The sequence below is a fragment of the Ammospiza caudacuta genome, chromosome 1, assembly GCF_027887145.1.
Source record: "Ammospiza caudacuta isolate bAmmCau1 chromosome 1, bAmmCau1.pri, whole genome shotgun sequence".
In the NCBI taxonomy this organism is placed as follows: domain Eukaryota; kingdom Metazoa; phylum Chordata; class Aves; order Passeriformes; family Passerellidae; genus Ammospiza; species Ammospiza caudacuta.
In genome coordinates, this window is record NC_080593.1 from 46191430 (window position 1) to 46207778 (window position 16349).

The 16349-nt window shown below is 44.1% G+C and overlaps 1 protein-coding gene across 5 annotated transcripts in view; it reads right to left on the reverse strand.

Annotated features, from left to right (window-relative positions):
• The window catches only part of ZDHHC3 (zinc finger DHHC-type palmitoyltransferase 3), a 33819-nt gene extending 19695 nt beyond the window's left edge, over positions 1 to 14124 (reverse strand). For 3 of the 5 annotated variants that reach the window (XM_058805878.1, XM_058805852.1, XM_058805887.1), the window contains exons 1-2: positions 13254 to 13393; positions 2328 to 2657 (exon numbers count right to left, since the gene is read on the reverse strand). In XM_058805878.1, coding sequence (XP_058661861.1) covers positions 2328 to 2633 — 306 coding nt within the window. In that variant the 5' untranslated portion in view covers positions 2634 to 2657; positions 13254 to 13393. Of the gene's footprint in view, positions 1 to 2327; positions 2658 to 13253; positions 13394 to 13950 lie in introns of those variants that run through there. The other 2 variants (XM_058805870.1, XM_058805861.1) reach the window with 2 other exon arrangements.
• Between the last annotated feature and the right edge of the window lie 2225 nt (positions 14125 to 16349).

Here is a 16349-nt window from a genome sequence, read left to right on the forward strand (position 1 = left end):
TTCGGAAGTATTATTGTGTACATTAAGAGCTGCTGGTAAATAACTCATGTATTTATAGTTATGCTTTTATTGTGTATTTGCTATTTAAATTGGGGGTTAACATTCAAACAGTGAACACTACGAATTGTCACACCTGAATGAGACCAGGTAAAAAATTCTTAGCTGTGCAATTTCCACTTCAAAGTATATCTTTAAATACATAACATATTGCTGCTACAGGAGCCCAAGTTCATGAGTTTACAGTATTTATAGGGACAAAAACTTGCTTACAAAAAAAAAACCCCAAAAAACCAACAAAACAACAAACAAACCAAAGAAACTCCCCCTGCTAAAAAAAAAAAAAAAAAGAGCACCATGAAAGATGGTGTATAAAAACACTGCTAGTAGATTGGCACAATTTACTTCTGTGAATTTAAGGCTTTTTAAATTGAAATAAAAACAGAGATGCAATATTTCAACAGATTTCTGATGGAAGAGTCTCCTAACAATACATCTATACAACTTGCTAACAGCAATAAACAGGAGTGATACATGAGTGAGAGAACTGCACATTAAACCAGTAGTATGAGACTTTTTAAAGCAATCTTTGGGGGCATTTACCCACAAAACCTCCCCAACAGGCCTGACTAATTTAAAAATTACCAAAACCAATTTCCACAAAATTGCTACAACTCATGTTCTCTCTCTTCAGTATGCAGCATAGCTCAAACTTTAGGAATGTTTTTAGCAAGGATCCACTGGAAGAAGTTTTTAGAAGGATCCACTGAAATGCAGGACACCCGCTATCAATTGTGAAGAACTGAGTTGGTAATTTATTTATAATAGAATTCTTCTTGTTTGCCTCAGCAGTGCTTTTTGTTTCATTCTCATCCTACACAGGCCCCTGATTCCCCATGTCCTGGAAGCTTCCTTAATCCCAGACTCACTATCTGCCACATGTTAGTGCATCCCTTCTCTGTATCTTCCTTCCTGCATTTTATTTAGCTGAATTCCTCATTATAAAAATGAAACAAAATCCCACTGGCTCTCCATCCACATACACAAATCCCACCTCACACAAGGAATTACCATATCTTTTCTCAATTACTCTCAACAGAAATTGTATCTGCTTCTCCAACACTGCTCCAACGAGCCCATTTCAAAATAGAGCTTTTGTTTCACAAGAGCTGCTGCTAACTCTGCAAAATAATTGCAGCCACCTGAAGGTCCCTAAGCATAAAAATCACACAACACACAATAATTAACAACCATCTTTAGGATACAAACTATCTAACAAACTGCTGCAACCCTCCATTCCCAAGTCCAGCGATCAGAAGTTTCAGAGGCTGAAGTACTGCTTACACTTCTGCCCAGCAGCAGTAGCATGCAATTCAACAGTCTTTACCACAAATTGTGAGAATACCCCAAATCAAGCCATTTCTGCAGTGCTGGGGCTTCTGGAAGGGCTACAATATAAGAAACAACAATTGTACTGAAGTCTCAACAGCACCTAACAAGGTTTCAAGGAGAAAATAACATTTGGAAGGGACAGTTATCAGAGGCACACCACCACTCCCAACAGCAGCAAGAACATTTGTGAGTAAAGAGAAATCTAAGCTTGTCTTTCCTTCCACTAACTAGTGGAGATGAGGTTTTGAACTGAGTCTACTGTCCAGGGGTTATTAAGGAAAACAAACCATGACAGGCCATTCAGAATTAGCATCATGGTGCTAAACTTTACCTTGTCACAAACTGAAAGATGAGAGAGTAGCAGATCTGATCTCTCAAAGCAATGTCCTAAGGATACATACAAAGGGATCTCAAAGCTCTGATGCTCCCCAACTTGCCTAAGAACTGCCATCTCATGCTCAGACTGTACTTATTTCAGCATTGTCCAATACACTCAACAAAATCAGTAGAATGAGAGATGGTAACACAGCTTTTCAAAACAACACATATTCTGCTCTATTCTGCTGAAGCAATACTTGCCAAGGCAGACAACCAAAACCAGCTTTTCCAGCTTTCCTGTTTGTCATGACACAACAAGCCACAAACACGAGATCTGCCACTGGGGAGAAAACAGCATTGGAGAGAAACACTCTCCTTCCCAGTGCAGAAAGAGGAGCTGCTCACACACCAGGAATCTAACGCTGGGTCCTCGACTTTGCATCCGACTCGAGTGGGACGAAAAATTAGCATACCACATCAGCAGCCTCACTCAGCAGGCTGACACACAAAAGTTATTTAAATCTGCCACTCACTCGGCAACTGAGTTACCCAACATCTAGCAGACAAGAAAAACACCGCCTGTTTCTTTCCGAGACACACGGAGAGAGGTGGATACTTACTGGATCTGTCAGCATAGCACGAAAATGTGAAGCCAAAGCGAGGAAAGCCAAGGTGTTGAACAGTGTGCCATTGATGACACTATAAACATAATCTCTCGATGGAACTAGCATGACAAGAAGGACTACAAAGTCGGCATAGAACACCAGCATCCAGGTAACGACAGCACATGCAATACCACAGCCATCTCGAATAAACCACATTGTTCCCAGGGAAGCGCGGCTAGGAGGTGGAACACACTTTTCTGGCTGGAGGTATTCAGGTGTCCTTTCAATATCTCTGAAGCGGTGGACTGGAGTAATCATCATAGGCTATTATGTCCATACTTGCATCTGAAAGAGAGTCAGAAACAGTGCTCACTGCTCTGCCAGACATCCAGACCTCTGTTCACATAACGGCACGGTCATCGCATGGGAAAATTGCAGAAAGTGAGATGAAAAAGCGAAAAAGGTAAATAAATCAAACATAAAATAATGGATTGGGAAACCACACTCTTGTGCTTATCGGAACACTCCTTACTCAGAAGACTCTAAGTGCTTTTAAGAAGTGCTTAATTACACACTAGGTCTACCTGTGTGCCACCTCCACCTCCCTAAGTGGAAGGCAACAAGCATTTTAATGAAGAAAAAGTCACCAGGTAGGAGCCAACAGGAGTGGCCACAACAGGAACTGAAGCAAGAACTCAGCACTGTTACATGAGGGGAGAAAAGTCCTGTCACAGCTGGCAGGGTCCCCCTTTTTCTGCTTCATATCTGGGGAAGGGAAGGGTCTTTCCTACACATAGTGGGAAACTTAGCAAGTGGAAGAGGTTTCCTTCCTCCTTACCCACTGACTCCCAGCTTTGGGGTAAAAGTGCAAAAACAAACAGCAGTACAGTCAGACATGCAGGAACTGATCAAGAAGCAACCCAGGAAATATCTTGACAGGAACTTCTACTCTTGGCTGAAGGATGTTATTTCCCAACAACAGCTCTTTCCCACCCTCACCTCCTCCTCTGGCCTTACATCCCTTGGAAGTCTTCTGTGTTGCCATGCCTCTCCCACCACCTTTGCTCCATCCCTCAATGGCATTTGTTTTGCTTCCCGTTTTCCAGCCAACTCCACTCTACTGCAGCAAGAGGACCAACACTGACATTGCCCTGTCCTCTCCTCTCCAGCTCTGCAGACACCTTGTCTATCCAGAGAGTAAGAGCCATCTTGGAACCAGGAACAGTAATGCTCCAGGCATGCGCCAGGATTGTGTTTCAGTGTAACTCCCACCAAATGGAGGCATTAGAGAAAACAGAGAGGGTGCTCCTAAGTCTTTGGCAAGGCATCAGTCCATCTGCACTCACTCCATCCACCACTCAATGCTGGAGCACACCTGGAATGCTACACTTTGAAAGCAGCTCTTTACACACCCAGCAACCTCTTCCAAACACACTTCTACTCAGAGTATTTGCTCAGTGCTTTAAATGCTTCATAACATAACACCCTCTAAAGACCCACCTTCTACAAAAATGGCTGCAATCATTCTACTACCAAATACACTGAATTGCAGATCCCTGATGGAAGGTATCAGCCTCCTGCTGTTTCAAAATGTAAGGCTTATTCTCATGGCTTTGCAAAACAAGAGCACTCACTATGCCATTTAAATTCAGAGAAAATGTTCACCACTAATTATTTTTTCAGCCAAGAAAGTTCACCCTAAAGCTATTTTTGTCATTAATTGTTTAAAAATGGATATATTTTACATAAAACATAGTGAGACAACTGCAGAAATCCCCAGGACTTCAAACTTTTCTCCAAATCTTATGGCTAAATTCTGCCAAGTACAAGAAGAAAGCTCTACTCTGCCTAACACCAACCTAAATGGAGATGTTGCTGCCCCTATCTCAACAGGGAAGGAGATGATAATTTACTTTTCAGCTGTTCTTTTAAGAAGACCAAATTGACAAGAGGACAATTATTCTTTCACAGTCAAAGAATAAGGTTATTAATTAGCAGGATGATTAATTACATCCAAGCACAGAGCTTTGTGCACCTGACTGCGAGTGACACAAAGAGAGGTACTGGAACTGCTGTGGCCACAGTGAGAAGCAAAAGCCAGGAGCACAAACCTCCTAGGTGCACAGAAGCAGATGAACTAAACAATTTACAGTATTTGTTGCTAGCACAACTCATATAAATAAACTAGGAGAATTAGGTATTTTCTCATTTTTCCACTTGGAACATTTAGTATGCTGCCAAGCAAGTTTAAGGTGGTTTATGAATCTGAAGAAAGTCACATGAATTAATGTTAAAGCATATCAGTCTTGTATTTATACACACATCCCACAGAACAGAAATATCAAGATGAAAATGTCCTTGTGAGGAATGTCATTTACTTTGACAAGAAAAGAGCCCACAACAAAAACCCCACTCCTCATTCACAAAATTCACATAACACGTTGTAATTACTCTGTATTTTAACCACAGCTATAATTCAGTCTTGTGATTTCTGATATTTAGGAAGACAAGCTATGTAATTTTTTTAAATAGTGAATACCCAAACAATGTGGCAGTCTAAGTTCAGATAAATCTATACCTACTAGTACCTGCATACCTTTTCTCCCATTTTTCACAACTGCTGTAAGGACAACTATGTATTCAAACATTCACACAGACTTAACAAGTACTTCAAAGACTTAGTTCTTCCACTCCCTCAAGGAAACAGGTTAACCTTCACTGTGTTGTTTAATAATCTTATTAAAATTGCTATGCTTGCTTGCCAGCTCAAAATAAAACTGACATAATTAAAGACTCACACCTGACAACAGCGTTCAGTTGACAAGAACACCACATTACACTAAAAAATAAGAAAGAAAACTGTAATTTAGGTGTTCAGCTTCCAATCAAAAGTTTAGACTTGACACATCAGGTGCAGTAACAAGCTGGGACAGCCCTGAACACAGACTAAGGATTTTTGCCTAGACTTTTTCCTCCCCTCAGGTTTTGCATCCCAAAGCAAAGGAATCAAACAGTCACAGGAAAAGCAAACTCCTATTTAAGAAAGCAATCCCTTTCACAAGTCACCTTAAGGTCAGAATGAGCAAAGACTGACTGAAAGCTGAACAAATACAAAGTGATTAAGCTGTGGGTTTAGTCCTGAATAGCACACTTCAGCAGTGAAATAAAAATTAATCTCTCTTGCAAGTGCAGGAAGTAGTTGCACTCCAATAAAAGTTCTACAGCTCTCTATCAGATATATTTTAAGCTAAACTGGGGGGAAAAAAAATTAAGAAAAATCTATTGCTGTGTAACTGTCTAAGGAGAAACTGGAAGGAGCCTTGAGGCCCCCTCAATCTGAAAGTCTGGAGACTCAATTCTGCAGGGAGTTAAGAGGACAGAGCACAGGCCCCTGATTGTGGCTGGAGGAAAATTTTGTTATTTAATGTACTCTGCCATCTAATGCTCGCTTTAGAGCCTCATTAGGCAACAAAATAAATCAGTACATAAACATCATACCTTGTTTTGAGAAATACATATGTGTTCTAGTGTTCATTATCTTAAGAGTCAAGCTATAGGAGCTTAAAGTTTCAGCTTTTCCCCTACATGACCCGGATAGTGAGGTTTTTTTTTAATTCCTTGCTCTTATATATACAAACATCTGTTTAGGTTTATGCTATCCAGTTTGGTATTTTCAGATAAATAATACAACAACCAAAAAAAAAAAAAAAAGGTTGTAGCAGGGTGGAAGCAGTAACTTGCACTAACTGGTTTGCCCTTCAATCATGCTGCATATGAACTTAATTTATAATACAGACAGAATATGTCAGCTCCTCCTGCTCTGGAGCAAACAATATGTAAAGAATGTAGGCATAGGGCTTAAGGATTTAATCTTGGTGTCAGGCTACAAGAGAGGCCACTAGGTAAATGTGAGATACAATGACAACACACACATCAATTCAGCTTAATGACATGACAGAACAAAGACCTTTTCTTGTTTTTTTTGTCTGGAAGGCATTTGGCAATACAGGAACAATCAAAAAACATGTAATACATAAGTTAGAAATGTAAACAAAAATGAAAATCTACTTCCTGCAACAATGAACACTTAAAATATGCTACTACACCCTATATAAACTGTCTTTTCACCTGCCATAAGCCATGTAAAAAAAAAATCTGGTTTTTAATTGCCTGTGACAGCCAAAGAATTTGTTAAGAATGCACAAACAAATGATGTGGGCCTTCACCCAATAAGTGTCTGAAAGCTACCTGAGGTTCTGATGCAAAACTTACAGCAAGCTTAAAACCACCATCATTGTGAACCTGCTGATTCTCATGTAATTATTCATGTTAGTGAAGTCAAGCACATGGGTATGACCTGCAGAACTACAGCATTACTGTGTACATTGCAACCATTTCCTCTATTACAAGTCCATTAACACTGAACTCGGGGAAGAGGTTACATTTTCATTGTGTCATGTGAACTGGGTGAATTTCCAGTTCTGCCAGCTACATGAAAACAATACTGAGGGGAAAAAAAGAATAAAAAAGAAGAGAGATCAGGGCAGATGGCAGACCTTTTTTAGGTTTTCAGTTTGGTTTTTAATTTACTTTAAAGAAATACTTCCAAAGAGCTTTTATGACACAAAGAGTACCTTGAGAGCTGACAAACAATACTAAAGTTAATTTTTTATCATCACAAGGAAGCAGACATACAGAACTAGGCTTACTATATTCACGACAGCTAAGGCAAGCAATCTAGATCTACAGGACAGATGTCCTTTTAAACAAAATCAGTCAGCTCCACACAGACAGAAACTGCAGAAGAATTAATTTTTAAGTTTATTTCATTTTTTCTGCAGATAAAACTGAATAGATTAAAACACTGCATATTTAAATCTTCCTTTGCAAGAGACATAAGAGAAGGTGAGTTTCCTAACCAAAAGGGTTATTACCTATGCTTCTCCTGCCACACTTCCATGCAACCAAAATCTAACAAGCTTGTGAAAACTTGCCAAAGCACAGATAATACGAAAATATCAGAATTTATATGTATTTTCCTAATGGCTCCTGCAAGGCCTAAAAAGCTTTATCTAATCTGCAGGAGTGCAACAAAAGAGGCCAGCTATGCCGAGAATTTTTGGCAGTCTCCTGCAGATTCATCCAGATATCCATTGGCACGGCAGTTTCCAACCTCTGGTTTACAAAACCCTGGAGGGTCAACGGGACACATCTAACAGGTCTGTGAAAGGCAGCTAAAAAAAGCAAACCTATTATTAGCAGGCTCAAATTTGCTACAGAGAGCTGTACTTCCATTGGCATACTTTCGGGACTCCACACATGGTTAAAAATACCAAACAAACAACAAACACAACAAACCCCACCCCAACTGGGGCTGAAAGCCCAAAGGGGCAGAAACCTCCTGCTGGGTTCCAAAGGCAGAGGCAGCAGGGAGGGAAGGAGCGAGCAGGGAAGTGAAGGTGCTTACGGGACACCCGATGAGTCAGATGGAATTATCACAGGGCAAAGTCAGCGCTGCCAGCCTCCTCCAGGGGCAGGGAACAGCATTGTGCCTACCACAGACACTTCTTCACTTTTCTCCTGGAAATTCAGGCTACTTTAAGGAGTACAGTTACAGCCTAAATATTACATTACCAGCTATGCATCTGCCTTTAGCAAAAGGCTCACAAACATCTCAAGAGTCTCCTGAATCCTTTGACTCCTGAAGTCAGGCAATTGCAACACTTTCAGTTCCCATACTCAAGAAAAATGGCGTAAAGAAATCTTTAAAAAATTACAAAGTTTAAAATAAATTTATGTTTCCTGAGGGTAAAAGCACAAGCTTGGATTACCTCCCTTAACAGGGGGAATAGAGAGCATGTAAAACCAGATGATAACCAATTTATAACATTTTTCTATACGTAAAGTGAGTAAATGGCTGCACTACAATGCTTTACAGTAATTGTTTACAAAAGTGTTTATAACATCAACTATTCTGATGTTATTTTCTATTTTTAATTTATTTCTTACTTCAAGGATGCCACACGTGAACAAGACCTTAGTAAAAATGGCTCATGCTAAAATCATACTTTCATTATTTTTATTAGAAGCATCTTATTAGAGGGGAAGATTTAATTGAAGTCATGCCTTCCTGAAGAACACATTTGAATAGGAGAGCAAATACAAGAGTAAACTTCTCCCTAAGGAGAGAAAGGGGAGGGGGAAATTACATCAAAGATGTCTGTCATATCTAGAAACTCCATCCTGAGGGTTTGGATCAGACTGCACCTCAAAAGAGATGCAGCCACATAAGGCACAAACCCCTCAGTCCTCCTCTAATTTACATCAGTGTGGACAAGAAGCAACTTCAACAGTGCCAGAGGAATTCCATTAGTAGAACTGAAAGGAAAATAAGGCCATGTTTTCTGAATTACAAATACAGGGGTTTCCCTGTGCTGATGCTTGTGGCATGCAGTCTCTCAGGGTGGATGGAACAGCTCCCTGGTTAGTGTCTGTATCATTTCTGTTTAACTAATGGACATGTATCGTAGAAATAAATTATAATGCAATAAAGATTGACCTAGGAGTCTGAGTTATCTGGTGATTGCACCCCCACCAAAAGGCCTGTCAGCTGCCAGCCTGAGCAAAGGAGAGCAAAGACAATGTAGTTACTGTCCAAGGTACAAAAACACTGGACCACTGTGGATGAGTGACAAAATTGGGGCAAGATGTAGAAACAGGGCACACATCACAAGGGCACCAAGACTGAGGTCAGACTTGGATCTGACTTGGTCTGATCACAGTCAGTGATCTTAGTAAGTCTTTCATCAGAGATAGAAGGTACTTTATAAAACTGTCATTAAGTAATGAACCATTACAAAATAACTGGTAAGTTTTTAACTATCAGAGCTGCAAGGGCAACAGAGCTATTCTGTTACTTCAATCTCCCAGTTTCCCAATAAACCAAATACACACAAGCTACTTAACCCATGCCAAAAGAGAAATACTAATCCTGAACATACCATCCTTGTTGCATTGCCACCTATCTAAAGTTAAGCACTGGAAGGAAAGAGCAATCGTGCAGGAGAGACTGCACCAGGAAACAGAAAACAACAGATGGGGATGTCATGCTTTCCCACAGCACTGCAGTTATCCTGAATGCACAGCCTTATGAGAGACAAAACAGGAGAAGCTGTCCTGGTCTTCTAGGCAGCTTTGCAATTTACATGCTGACTCAGGACCTAAAACAGCAAGCCACTGGATTAGGGGAACGTAAATTCTCAATTTCTCCTTTATCAACATTTTTTTTTAACAAAGACAAAAAATAAAGGGAAAGGCTTATCTATAAAACTGGTATTATTTTTAGTTTCAATTTTAAAAACCACACAACTTTCCTGGCATAAGGAATATGTTTTGCAGAGCAAGAAAGAGCTGCAGCTTTAAAGTTTTAATCATAATAAGAAGCTGGCAGAAACCCTCCAGTCTAAAAAAATATTTTAACTACTATTTTTCAAGGCAGAAAGAGCACTTTACTACCAGACATAGGTTTTCACTCAAGATGGTCTATCGCAGGATTTGGCTCTCACCTGCTTTTGCTACAGCCCCCTCTTCACAAGCATGAACAAGTCACTCACTCTCTGATTTTATTCCCCTGCCTGTAGTTTATTGTTCTGCCTTGCCACATATGGGTAAGTAAAGATGTAGGTATAAAGGCTGTAAGGCATTTAGATTTCAAATCTACATACTACACCTGAGCAGATCCCTAAGCCAATACAGAAAGTACACAGGGCATATATTAAAATAGCACATTAAAAACACAGGGACCAAACAATTATCACCTCTTTCCTGCAAAGTTAAAATCACAACTAGAAGAAACATATGCTGCTACTTCAGAAAACTGGAAAAACCTGCAGGTTCAAAGTTGCTGTAGGTTAAAGCTTTTGAAACACAGCAAAGAACATCTGAGTTGGCAAACTAAGCATTTCTTGTTTTGCTCACTTTAGCACTGGCAAGCAGCAGGGATCCTTACTGCCATAAAAAACAGTTTCTGTGTGTAAACCTTAATTTTCTTTTGTAATACAAAGAAATAATATATGGTAGCTACCATATATAATATCTTCCTTATCTATTCTGTACTGCATTGGACATCTGTAATTCAAGTGGCCACTGCAAAGAACAAAGAATGCATATCACATTACCTACCTTTATCATCTGTTACAGTCCTCCCTGTAATCTATGATATGGTACTACTGCCTTCCCACTAAGTCTGCATGTCTTTTACACTACCTTTACTCACTCACACCGTTTCAGCTTCACCCACTTGTTTTAACTTCTGCACACTGCACCACACTTAAGATTGGTCACACGTCAATTCTGCGTTATTGCAGAACTCACAGCTGAACATGATAAACACACCATCCACCACCAGCCCAGGAGCAGGAACAACAAATGCCTTGCATTTCCTCTCATTCAACATTCCTCTGTTGTCAAAGGATCTTAACAGTGAGTCCTCTGTGTCCTTTTTTTACTTGCTGTTTTACTTGCTCCTAGAATAGCACTTCCCAAGATTTTTCTAGCTGAATTCTGATGCTGTACCCTTCCCTCTCGTTTCCTTACCTTTCCATATCTATCCTCTCTTTCTTTTTTCCCCCTCCTCTTGCACTTCTACCTCTTCTCCTGTAACAGCAGGGGTTCTGTATGGTCACCCTGGTGGTGCAAAGAGAGATATGGGGCTATAAGCCTAGACAAATCTCTCACTCCAGTCTCCAGAAGCACTCCCAAGCAGCCCCCAGGCTGGGGGCACAGCCAGAAGCAAATCACAGGAGTTAACACACCAGTGCTCCCATGCAGTGAGCCAGCACCCAGCTGCACCTTGCACCTCACTAGCAGGGAACTGCTGCCATATGGGGAGGCCTTTGGCACCCACACCCTGCAAACAAGCTGGCTCGTGTTCCTGGACTCCCTCTCCAAAGGACAATGTGTGAAGTGTTACTGGCAGACTTGCTGCACTGCAGCTCCAGGCAAGGGCTATCTTCTTTCCTTATTGCCTGCACAACCCAGGAAACACACAGCTTCAATTAGGAAAGCTTTAACTTCTCCTTTTCTCGAACACAACCCAAAGCGTCAGATCAGTTACATGCACAGATTAAATATGGTGTTCCAGGTACAATCAGTCACATTTCGTTTGCTTCAACCAGCTAAGAACAGGATGGGGGAAATAAAAACTGACAACAAGCTATTCTGTTGTGTCATATTTTACATTATCTGCTGTTTTCTGTCAGGACGGGGCTGTAGAAAAACTGTATTCCTGAATATTGCCCTAAGAAAAAGGTCATATCTACACTGCAGAGGCATCAGAAAAGCATAAACTCAGCCAACTAACATCTGCAGAGAAACTGGCTGAGCTACAGCCATTTTCAGACTGACACCACTGTGGGTGCCCATCTAGTCTCCTCTACGGGAGAGATGCCCTGTTACAGCTGTATGGGAAATGTCTGCATAGTGAAACTGGCTCCATGAGCAAGTCTTTCTGAAATCATGCAACACACGGTTTAAACTGCATGGACTATGCAGCACTGCTAGCTCCTGTTCTGCTAGAGGTGCACAGCAATCCACCCATTGAAAAAAGTAAATTCCTATTAGGTAAGAAAAAGATTCACCAAAGCTGAGCTACCACTGCCCAGGATACAAACACACTACTGAAGACTGTCAGCTGTTCCCCTTCGCTGACGCAAAGGAAACTGCCCAGAAAAAACACATAACTACTTGGGCACAGCAGACCTGCATCTACTGAGGAATTAGGCATTCATCTTCTTGCAACCTGCTCCCATTATCTGGATTAAATTACATTTGTGTACTTTTGTCTACAACCAAACAAGCAACTTCAAACTGAAATAGACAGCCTTGTCTGTAACTACATCACTTTAAATGAAAATTAAAAGGAAGCAGAAACATACATGAGAATACCCAACAGATGTTATTGCTATAGATCCTAAATGTCACAACAAATATTTTGGGGTTTAGGTACACCTGATATTTGCCCTTTCATAAACCTATAAACACACAAGAGTTTCTGGGCCGCACCTTCTAAATCTCAATGAACATTCAGTCAGACACAACTTACTACCAGCAGCAGGTCCCTCTGGTGTGACAAACACTATTGCATCAGTGAGGCAGCACCAAGAGCTACGCTGACAGAGTCATGGCCTTTGAAGGAGTACATCTTTATTGCACATGGGGCTGCATTTATAAAAGACGTAAGAGTGGCGTGGCTCCCCTTATGATGACTCTTATCACTGAAATGCCTGTAACGCTATGCAAAAGACTTATTTGTTGCTTTCATTAAGCAAAGGAAAATATGGTCCTCACTAATGCCTTGCTATATACACCACAAGACACCAATGCAGTCACTCACCGTAAGTCACCAGTCCCTCCCCTCTCTGCAATTCCACCGTATCAGAACAACCATCCAAATTTGGGCTCCTTTCCTACAGATCTGACATTCCATACACACCTTTGCTGTGCCAGGAGTCTGGCACACTGTCGCTCTCTCCCATGCTGAAAAACACAGTTTAGCTTTTCTGAATCGGCATCAAAGGAAAGACCTCTAAACGAACTTTGCTGTCCATCCCACATCCCTCAATGGTTCACACCAAGTGGAGAGCCCATCGGGATCAGACTGCTGCCCCCTCCTCCCCAAGGCCTGTTTTCTTGATTATTTTTTTGAAGACTGTTTTCTAATGAGCCATCGTAAACTCTTGCTTCTTCTTAAAAATTTATCTCACAGAACAACTCCAGTAGCACTCAGAAGCTGCCGTTCTAAACCAGTCCGGATCGCTTGCTCCTGCCACGTAAAACTCACCATCCATTTCAACTAAACCCGCCACAGCACAGCCCAGCCCAGCCCAGCCCAGCCCAGCGCCATGCTTTCGCCAGGGATTGCCGCCGATGCCGGGGGCGCACCTGGCCGATGGGGCCATGGGACAGCCACACGCCGGGTGACCAGGACCACCTCGGAAGCGACACGGTCAGCTCCACTCGCTGTCCAGCTGCTCCCATCGCTGCAACGCATTAGCAAATTACAGGACCACTGCAATCCACCGACAGGTCACAAGACCCCGAAGAGATCGCTGGAGGCTCCGACTTTAAATTTCCTGCCGAGGGGACTCAACGCTGCTCCGAAAGGCCGCGGAGCAGACCTAAACCGCGTACTTAGCACGCTATCATTTAACGCGTTCAGCTTCCCAGTGTTTAAAGCCCAGCGCTGGAAGGCGGCGAGGTGAGAGCGGGAGCCCTCCGCTCGTTTCCCGACCGATGCCCACAGGTCCCGGGGACGCTGCTGCGAGACAGGAGCCGCCGCCCGGCCCTGGCCCTGGCCCGGGGGCCCCGCCGAGGGATGCGGAGCCCCGCGCGGCCCTTGGGCGGCCGCGCCACCCCGGGGCTCCCGCACGTACGGCCGAGGGGCCGCGCGGGCCGGGGACACCACAGGGACAGCGGCGGGGCCGGGGGGCGGCTGGTGCAGCGGCGGGATGGCATCCACCGGCGGCCCGCTCCCGGCTCCCCGCTCTCTGCTCCCAGTTCCCGCTCCCGCCCCGCTCCGCCGGCGCACACACCTGCCCGCCCCCCAGCACCCCCGCCCCGCGCTGTCAGTCGCACCCACCTACCCCAGTGGCCGCCGCCGCCGCCGCGGGTCCGGCGCGCCCCGCCGCCCCCGCGCCGGCAGCGGCACGGCACGGCACCGCACCCCCCCTTCCGCCGGCCGCCCGCCCGCCCCTTGCGCGGAGGTGGAGCGGCCGCCGGGAGGAACCAGGAAGTGAACGGCGGCGGCGGCGGGAGGCAGCGCGGCCCGGCCCTGCCCTTCCCCGCCCCGCCAAGGGTTCCCCGGCCCACGGACGGCAGCGGCGGCTGGGCCTGGGCGGCTGCGGACCGCCTGTGCCCACTGCGCGTTAACGGCCCGGGCGTGCGGGGCTCTGGGGGGAAATGCGGGTTTTCTGAGGAAGAACCCCACACTTTTTGTTTTGGCATGGGAACAAATGGTTCTGCCTCAGCGGGCACCTCTGAGCCCCAGGCGCGTTCAGGGTAGTTTTGGTTTGCAGGTATCCAGAATCTGCTGGCACACAAGGAGGAGCCGTACAGTGCAGAGCAGTGAGGATGTTTGGGGGACTGGAGTATCATTCTAGGAGGAAAAGCTGAGGGAGGTGGGCCTGTTCAGTCTCGAGAAGAGACTACTGAGAGGGGACATTATTAATGTGTATAAATGTCTGAAAGGAGGGGGGTGTGGGTGTGCCAAAGAGATGGAGCCGGGCTCCTCTCAGTGGTGCCAAGCACTAGGATGCGGGGCAGTGGGCAGAAACTGATGCACACAAAGTTTCACCTGAACAGGAGGAAGTACTTCTTTACTGTGTGAGTGACACTGGAAGAAGTTGTACAAAGAGGTTGTAGAGTCTGCCTCACTGGAGATTCTCAAAAACAATCCTGTGCCGTGTGCTATAGGACAGCCCTGCTTGAGCAGGGAGGTTGGACCAGATGACCCACAGTGGTCCATTCCAACCATACCCGTTCTGTGACTGTGATTCTGTGACAGAGTGCTCCACTGCTGGTGTCATGTTCAGAGACAGAGCTCTGAGGGCTGAGTTTCTCCCAGTTCTCACCTCAACTCAAGAGTTCTCCGTTGCATTCTTTTGTCTCCTCTGCCCAGCTGAGAGCAAGAGATCAGCACACAGCTTTCATGGGTGCCTGGTGTTTAGCCAGTGTCAAACCATGACGTGGGCCAACACACATCATTCATTTACCACAATGAAGTTAAAAGATACTTTTCCTTTGTTTAAAAAAAACTCCAACATACAAAGCCAAACAAACCCAAGAAACAAGTGGCATCCTTTTTTGTATGATAAGCTTCACTGCTGCCTTCTGCTGGAATTTGAATGTCCTCAGAAGTGCTCTTTAGGGCAAGAGGTTGCCTTCTGCCCGCCCTGAGAAAAAACGAGCCAAACCTGGGCTCCTCCCACCTTCGAAAAACTGCTGTTTGCATGTGAGCAAGATTTGCTAGCTGAGCCTCTGGACTGTGCAAGAATTTGACTAGCATTAGGTAGACTCCAAGCTGGGGGGGGCAGAAGTGGCAAAAAAATTAACACATCACTCTTTCCTGGCAATTGTAACTATTAGCTGCAGTGGGCTGAGCCATGGGAGTCAGGAACTAAGATGAGAGCCAGAATGTCATCTCTCTATGTTCTCAGTGGAAATCATAGGGTGCATCTGCATTAACGCTGCTTCAGATCAAGAATTCACTCACATCTTCACAGAGTTTCTGATTTCTTCTTATTTGTTTGGTTCACACCGTGCAATGTGAGGACACAAATATCGCACTGCAAGTCAAATGAAGGGTTAGGCTGTGCTGGACAGCAGCACTGGCAGATGCTGTTTCAGAGAGAACATACAAAGCAGGGCCTTTCATGCATGGGAACTGCCTTTGTCTGGCACCCCTGCAGGCCAGCAAGGAGACCTGGCCCTGCTCACCTCCCTAGGGTGAGTGGGGAGGACAAGCTACCCAAGCTCCCAGCTCTGCCAGGCTCCACTGCTGGCTCTCCCCACCAAGAAGCAGTAAGCAATGCCCATACAACCCTAGTGTGCAGAAATGTGGCTCCTTTCAGATGCAGATAAGCTATGGGAAGAGTCCCAAAAATGCATCCACTCTGCCCCAACTGCTGATTGATAAGCAGCCTGCCAATGGGACCAGACCAAGCTAAAACTCCCAAAACCATCCATCACTCTTGTTTGCTCCCACTGCATCATGCCACCTGCTCAAGTAGGCACAGCCAGGAATGCTTTGTACAACAAGGAGTTGTGGAAAGCTGCATAAACTCTGGCAGTGTGCTGAGTAATCCTTGGGAGCCATGGATCATTTTTAGCCAAGCAAGCATCAGTGTGAAGTCAAGATAGAATCTTTTAAAATACTCTGAAAATTATCACACAGGAGCTGTGCAAAAAAAGCATGCAAACTTACATTAATGACTGTTATGAAATTTTCAATTAAGGCTGTCAAAAAAACCCAACCCTTAA